The 7,388-nt window shown below is 52.2% G+C and overlaps 1 protein-coding gene across 1 annotated transcript; it reads right to left on the bottom strand.

Annotated features, from left to right (window-relative positions):
- Positions 1 to 498: 498 nt before the first annotated feature.
- On the bottom strand, positions 499 to 6,999 carry VOLCADRAFT_76898 (uncharacterized protein). Its single transcript, XM_002955803.1, has 11 exons — positions 6,466 to 6,999; positions 5,740 to 5,853; positions 5,285 to 5,515; positions 4,766 to 4,858; positions 4,240 to 4,386; positions 3,897 to 4,042; positions 3,269 to 3,378; positions 2,764 to 3,008; positions 2,524 to 2,606; positions 2,102 to 2,210; positions 499 to 1,605 (listed from the first exon to the last, which is right to left on the bottom strand). The coding sequence occupies exons 1-11, from the start codon at positions 6,679 to 6,681 to the stop codon at positions 1,510 to 1,512; spliced, it is 1,590 nt and encodes a 529-aa protein (XP_002955849.1). The 5' UTR covers positions 6,682 to 6,999; the 3' UTR covers positions 499 to 1,509.
- Between the last annotated feature and the right edge of the window lie 389 nt (positions 7,000 to 7,388).

Raw genomic sequence — 7,388 nt, 5'->3', positions numbered from 1 at the left:
CGCCTCAACTTCCACTGATTTCATTCACGTACGATGTATTGAATGACATGTTTGAATACTCCATTGTCGTCGATGGGTCTGATCGCTGACCGTCGGGAGGACTTGAGTGGGCAATAAAGATTTCAGAACATAATCCCTCGCCTTTTAAGGGTAGTAGTTTTATACCTGGTTTTCATTGCAAAGTTCTTATTGATGTGAAAATGGGGTTTGACTCGCTCCGTCATCCGTTGCCTGACATGCCCCTGCCAGTCACACCTGTCACAGTGTGACCCAGCCATTACCAGGAAAGCAACATAGGACACGCTGATCTGACATTTATTATTGCTTTGAACTCCAGTTATAAAGAAAGGTGGAACCGTTGCGCTTTGTGCTTGAAGTATCCACACATGCAATTTGCATGACATACTAAGGCAAAAGGTTATGCCGTCGGTACACTTTTTACACAGATGGATGGTGATGAGTCAACTGAGCACCTGCTGAAAAAAGGCGCGCGTAGTTCGACATCGCGCTAAAAGGCGCGAGACCCGGTCGCCCGCCGTGCTTGCTAAAATGTAGATGATGTCACCATAAATTACGATGTAAGGATCGTAACTATATTTATAATACCATTTGTTGACATAAGCGGGGCGTAATGTCGGCATCGATTCGTCCATATCTGGGTGCACATACGCCGGGACGCGCTCTGCGTCCAAACGACGCCTATACCAATCCCTAAGCGAGCCATGTTTATAACAGCTCTTAATGATCACCCTCTATGGATGCGTCCTCGCGAGCGGGGCTATCGCATAATCGATTACTGCACATCATCAGCGCCTTTTACTTTTAACATGTGAATTTCTGTTTCTTTTGCCCCGACACTTCATGCACGACCTAAGCCAAATTAAAGTTTCTAAATATGCACTGAGTCATGCGAACGCGTTTTTCTGCTAGCGCGTTTTTCTTACTATTCGCTCGTCCAATCAGGGGTACACGATAACAATCTCCCGCGTTCCGAGTCGGCGCCGCGGCCCATCAAAAACAAAAGTGCGCGCGCGCGAGATGGCAACTGGCTCGGTGATCACATCGACACACCTCCCGTTCCTCCTTGGCCCTACAAACTGACTTTGTCATATATAACATGTTAATCATACCTGTGAAACAACCTTCCAGCGAAACCAGAACAACGAAACCTTGAAAGCACTTTCGGACGCGGTCTCGTCCCCTGCACGCCTACGTGTCCTCATAAGGGGCCATACATCCCCTCCTCAACACCGCAAATTTATCCCCGATACATCGCATCCAACCGCGCACGAGATTTGCATGGAATGGACATTCCATGCATCAATCAATACCAGACACCAAACAGCGCCACGCGAGTACATGGCGAGTACCGAAGCAGACCATCCCGATTAGGTACCGGTATCGACGGAAGGCCCTCTGCGCCAGCGGCGCCTCTACCGCTGCCTCTGCTGCCGCCGCCGTACCGTCCTCTTCCCCTCGGCCCCCGCCGCCTCCTCATACAACCTCCACTCAATCCACCAAGTACGGACTGTCCAGTACGGCAAACCCTGCCGCCACGCCGCCTTCATTGGAGCTGGAGGTCTTGGTCCGAACGAGGTGGCCGCTCTTTCGAAAAAACAAAAGAGGGGAAGAGGGGAAATCGAAAGGGGGACGGGGGAGGGCACCGGCACAGGTACGGGCCAGGGCACCGGGAAACAAAACCGGAAGGGAGCATCAAAAGAACGACCTTCAAGCTGAAGCAATGACATTTGATACTTGAGGTAGTAGGGGACGGCGGAAAGAAAGCAGCTCGGAGCGGGAATCGAAATGAGGATCAACAGGCCGTGCACGTACTGGCAGAGAAAGACGTCATCCAAGCCGCGCGCGTTGCCAAGCGCTCGTGTAATGTTTTCCGCGCCACAAGCTCCGGATCTACATACGCCTCTTTCTATGGCGAGGTCCCTCCATCCCTAAGCGCGTCGCTAAGCGAGGATTGCACACCACCACCACCAACAACAGCAACAGCAACATCCTGCGTGCGCCCACGTGCGTCTGAAATCGTGTTTACGCCGATCACACTGACAGCCCTCCCACACAACCTAAGGTGATGATCCTCGCGCACCTGCTGGTTTCGAAGTACGGCATCCCCATGTCGAACAAAGGTTCCGTATATGCCCAACTCGCTGAGTGTCTCGGCCTCCGACCACTGTCCATTCCGCACGAGGATCGACCTAGGTTCCCACATAGGGAAAAGGAGGATGGGAGGAAGAAAGTTGGAATTTTGCAAGTTGCCGTTTGTTACGGTTTCGTTACTTGTGGTTACAGTTACCGTTACAATTGCCCGGAAGCTCATCTGGCGGGTAGCGGGTGTCGCTATGACGACTAAGCCCAACGGTGCGCATGCGCACGCGAAAAGTTCTAAGAAAAAAATGAAAAACCCTGAAGTCATCATCTTAAGCATGAAGAGGTCCTAAAACTAACCTAACGCCTACTAATCTATAACTTTAGGGGCATAACGAATTTATAGCGACCCTAGGCACCCACCGGTTGGAAGGCGGCAAAATCCGTTGCATGAGGATGTAGGCGCTCAGCTGTTCGCCACCCGCCGCCAGTGCCGCCCGCAGCTCCTCACCTGGGATGAGTGACCCATGGGTCCGTCCGTCATGCCCACATTTAACTCACCTGAGCGACCAAGGGGTTTCTCAGCAATCCCAGTATCATCACATGCATAACTTAAAAAACAACAACTTGGCGTCGTTTAAAAATCCGTACCAGACGTAGTACGACAATGGACCTACCGTACAGGTTGTTGCCTCCGCCCTCGCGTTGAGGTTTCAGCACGTATGCCTCTGGGCGCGCCACCGCGTCTGCCACCGCCGCAGCGACCCCTGGGTCAGTGGTCAAGTCGCGTGGGTCCAGCGACCATAGCCCCGCAAAGAACTCCCGCAGCAACCCCGAGTCGCGACTATCCGGCAGGAAGCGCTCCAAAACACCCGGTCCCGCTAGGTCTTGCTGGACCTTTTTGGTTCCTGACAGTAAGGCGGAAATTGACGAGCACTTAACAAATAAGTACTGTAACTATAGGGCACCACGAGCGGGATAGCTTTCGCCGTTAGCACGGCCACCCCTTACATCTTACATCCTCCAAATCAAAATTCATGCCATGTCATACATACATGCTTTATAAAAAAAGAGGCCTACAAAGGACTAGATCACCCCGGGAATGCCGTACTTAACACTATGCCGTACGTACGTACATACTTTCGTACTATGTACGTACTGTACGAACCTGCCAGTTGATACGCCACCGTGGGGCACTTTGCGGCGTTGCTGCGCTCTATCAGCTCGCGCGCAGCCCACTCCGCCTCAGTTGGGTAGTCGACGGGAGTGTAACCGGCTCTGAGACCAAGTAGTTACAGTTAGTTAAGGCAGTTACGCGGTCAGGAACGCAAATCAGTTATGACCAACTGCCGACACATTAAGTCTCCTTGCGCACCAGCTAGAGGGTAAAGTCATCCAAGTGCAAGTGATGCAAAAGTGAAGGGCTTTTCCAAATCGCGGCCGATACTCCCAGAGAGAGAGGAAGTTGCCCCCAGTCGCCCCCAGTTGTTGGACTCCATTTGGGATATCAGGGGAACGACAGGCAGGCACGCAGGCAGGCAGGCAGGCACGCAGGCAGGCAGGCAGGCAGGCGAACGCACCGCAGCGGTCCCCCAGTGGCGACGAACGCACTGGGGAGACGCAGCGCGCAGGTGGAGGCATGGCGGCCAGGTGGAGAGGCGGGATAGGATACGCGCACAAGACACATCTCACGTATGCCGCGCGCCACAGGCCGCCACAGTCCTGTTTCCGTACCGTCCAGGAACGGAGCGGAGGAACGAAGGGCGGAGGATCAACGCAGGGCCGTGCAAACCTACCGAAAGTAGAACACGCAAACCGGTGCACCGTTCGCCAGAGTTACGGTGCCCGTGGTTTCATCCAGCTTGGCGCTGGCGGCGATGTCTCCCAGCGTCATCCGGACGGTGCGAAGACGGTGACGCTCCCAAAGGCCAAGTTGGATCCACTGCAATCAGATCCAGTTCCAGATCCAGGAAATCTTTAAATATCAATTTTACCAAATTTAAACCTTAAATACCGCATCCGAAAGTCTGCTCGTTACTTGGTGTTGTAAGTTAGGAGTTCGGAAATGGCCATACAGGCTACTAAAGGCTGGGCTCTATACCCCGCCAAAGCCCCTTGCTGTACGTTCGTACATTATACCTGTTGGTCGTACGCGTTGCGTTCACCCGGCTGTACAACCATCACCACCACGCCGCCCTGTTCCCGTAACCCGACCGCCGTGGCGGCGGTGGCGATGGCGTCCGGGATATGCTCCAGGGTGGGATTGGCGGGAAGACGCGCAGGATCCTGTCGTAATATAGCGTGCCGTACCATAAGAATACATTGCCGTACATTTTGTCGTGCCATTATACAACCTTCACGTAAAGTTAGGCTCTTTTGCAACAACTTCAGTTGCCATCTAACGGTGTGCCGGTGCCACCGGTGCCTTATGACATATTGCCACATGATAAAGCATGGCAGGGGAAGTGCGGTGGGCTTGAGAATACAACAAATCTATACCATAGAACCGTTCCAAAAAAACAAAACGCATGGTCACATCAACCGAGCAAGCAAGCACTGCAATAGCAACAACCAGATGCTACTGTAAGATGCAACGAGATCAACCGAAACAACCAATTTTGGACGCCAAACGACGCCCGAGACAGTTACTGGTCGTCTATCCCACCAAGGAGGTGATCCTGCTGGCCATGTAGGTGTGTAGCCGAGTCATGAGAGCTGAGAGGCAGCCAAAAGAGGACGCGATTGTGTTGAGTTCCACCTGATTAGGCAATGTGGGGAGTCCAGGGGGGAGGACGAAAGGAAACCGAAGTGAACATACAAACGGGCGAGCGGGCTGGGAAAACGAGAGAGGGAGGAGGATAGATAGATAGACACATAGATAGATAGACAAACAGAGAAAGAGAGAAAGAGAGAGAAAAAGAGAAAAGGAAAGAGAGAGAGAGAGAGAGAGAGGGAGAGAGAGAGAGGAAGGAGAGGGGCTTCGGCGGGCGGGCGCGGGGCCTGGAGGAAGGGCCCCAAACACCTCCACACTACGATTCTTCCTTTCATCACACCTACCCAAACGCTTCCATCGCGATATCCCTTCACCTCTCTTTTTCTGACCTCAAACCGGTGTCAAAATCCGTCGATTAAAACCCTACCTAATTTTATCAGAGCTTGCATGAAGTCTTTAAATTGAACCGACCTGAAGGAATTTGCCACTGGGCTGGTCGAGCATGTAGTCAGATCGATGGATACCTAGCACGACGTTCCGCCCCGCGACTCGCATCTCGTCACGTGTCGAACGCGTCGCGTGCAGCACTGCCAACAGGCGGCCCGTGAAACCGTCGTACTGCGCCGCGTGGCGGAGCGTTCCCTCCAAGTAGTCTTCGTCAGCAGCGACGGCGTCAACTAAACGGTTGAATAACGGCATCACCTGAGGACGATGGCATAGGGCAGTGTACGGCGACAGTACAACATACAGCGATTTCTGAAGTCCTAATGACAACAGCAATGCAAATTAAAAAGATAGTGCGGAGAGATAATCTGTAGAGTATAAAATTATGGAGTATAATTTTATGGCAGGTCGATTAAATGTCATGACGCACCAACGAACAACGAACTAACGACAATTATCCAACCAATTAACGAACTTGTTACCTGTTGTGCCAGTTTGAAGCGGGCTCGCGGGTACACCACAGGCGTGAGCGACAGGGGCGCGTGGATGACGGCGAAGTCGGGATTGACGAATTCGTCACCCTTGAGAGCCACCACCTGCATGTGCATGCCACCGCATTGACATGGACACCCCCGCGCGCACCCCCATCCCCGATGCAAACCACGTCATAGATAACATCATCACACCGGCGACACCGATAAATCATCAACGCGACACATTTCGTCATACTCCGCCGTTCCATGAAAATTTCCACATCTCTCAGCATAGCATTTTGTCACCCAATTTGTCCAACACGTGTTGCAACTTAGTCGTTGTTCTTGACTTACTAATCACCTCGAGATCGCATTTCTAGCTGCTGCCAGCTTTCAAAGTGGCCGCAGAGGTTCAGCTCGGAAAGCAAAAACGCTAGGCTGCTTAGTAATATAATGTACGGGTAGCGTGCTTAGCGGGGATACGGTGCTCGTACATGTCACCATGCTTTGTGGCTTTGGCGCATTCGTAAGCTGATGCACAGGACGGAAAGCTGGTGACGCACAGCCTCTTAGGGTGCCCTTGTTATGTGGCTGAACTTGGGCAAGCCGCAAGGTTTGCGAGGGTGCGGCACGGCATGCGCGCGCAAACACAGAGGAACCCGTACATCCGAAGTACAGCAACGCCAAATAATAGCGTCAGCTTCAGGTTAATTGTGATCACATGATATAACTCACCAAGCCATGCTGGTTTGACCAGACGACTGCATCTTCCACAAGTGGCATGATGCCTTCCTTGCCAAGGTCCATTCCAGTTGTGGCTTTCAAGCATGTATAAATGCGACAATCGTTTACTATGTTCCTGGGCCTCGGGCTAATACCGGCGATGCGCTGACGAATTTTAATAGGAAGCAGCTGGGCTGTTTGCCCCAGAACGGTACATTGTTTTGGCATAAGAGCTGATTCAAAAACAATGATGCTAGAAGGGAGTGCAGGCCGATCTCGTCATGAAACCGTTAAAGTCCCAGCATGAAATACGCTGTACTGCCGTACATCAAACGTAAACAACTCACAAGCGCCGCCTGTCGGTCGCCCTGCAGTCTATGTCTTGGGCAAGCTAGGTAAAGTGAGAACCTGTGCATGATTACCGCTGCATGGTGGTAAGGAGGAGCATGCCAGGTACAACTTTAGTGTCAGTCGAGCTGCGGAATTGTCATCACACACATATTGTTCAGTAGTCGTTCCTACTTATCAGCCCTAAATATATTTGAAGCATAGACAGGATTACATTGTGTCCTTCAGTTCCGCCCGTCGTGTAGTCAGTGCATGTTGATTAAGTGCTCGTCCTGTAGTGTAGTACGGCAAGTGCGGCGCGGGAGGAGCAGACCGGAATTGGCCAGAGGACAGTGACTGATACGGTAGTGCGTTACAAAGATTAGCTGGGAACAAAGCGCTGAATCCAGACAACGCTAGTTCGCCAGTCAACCGTGCAAGCAAGCGCAAGTCAGAACGTCGTCTGTTGGGGATTTTGAATTGCTTAAACGTCATCGCGTGATCCGTACTCACTACTAACTTATTGTGGGGAAGGCCATTGCGTCTGCGACCACACTCCCGCGGTACCCAAACCCTTCAAAGACAATTCCGATCAGCCATTTGGCTGT

The sequence above is a fragment of the Volvox carteri genome (genome assembly GCF_000143455.1).
Source record: "Volvox carteri f. nagariensis unplaced genomic scaffold VOLCAscaffold_55, whole genome shotgun sequence".
In the NCBI taxonomy this organism is placed as follows: Eukaryota; Viridiplantae; Chlorophyta; class Chlorophyceae; order Chlamydomonadales; family Volvocaceae; genus Volvox; species Volvox carteri.
This window is presented reverse-complemented; position numbering and strand designations above follow the sequence as displayed.

Bases quoted from the DNA above. Each gene is read 5' to 3' on its own strand.
- VOLCADRAFT_76898 (XM_002955803.1), bottom strand. From the start codon at position 6,681: ATGCCAAAACAATGTACCGTTCTGGGGCAAACAGCCCAGCTGCTTCCT. The intron at 3,379-3,896 runs GTAGGTTTGCAC...ACTTGGTCTCAG, and splicing joins GTTTGCGTGTTCTACTTTCG to AGCCGGTTACACTCCCGTCG. The intron at 1,606-2,101 runs GTGCGCGAGGAT...TTTTTTCGAAAG, and splicing joins CCGTACTTCGAAACCAGCAG to AGCGGCCACCTCGTTCGGAC.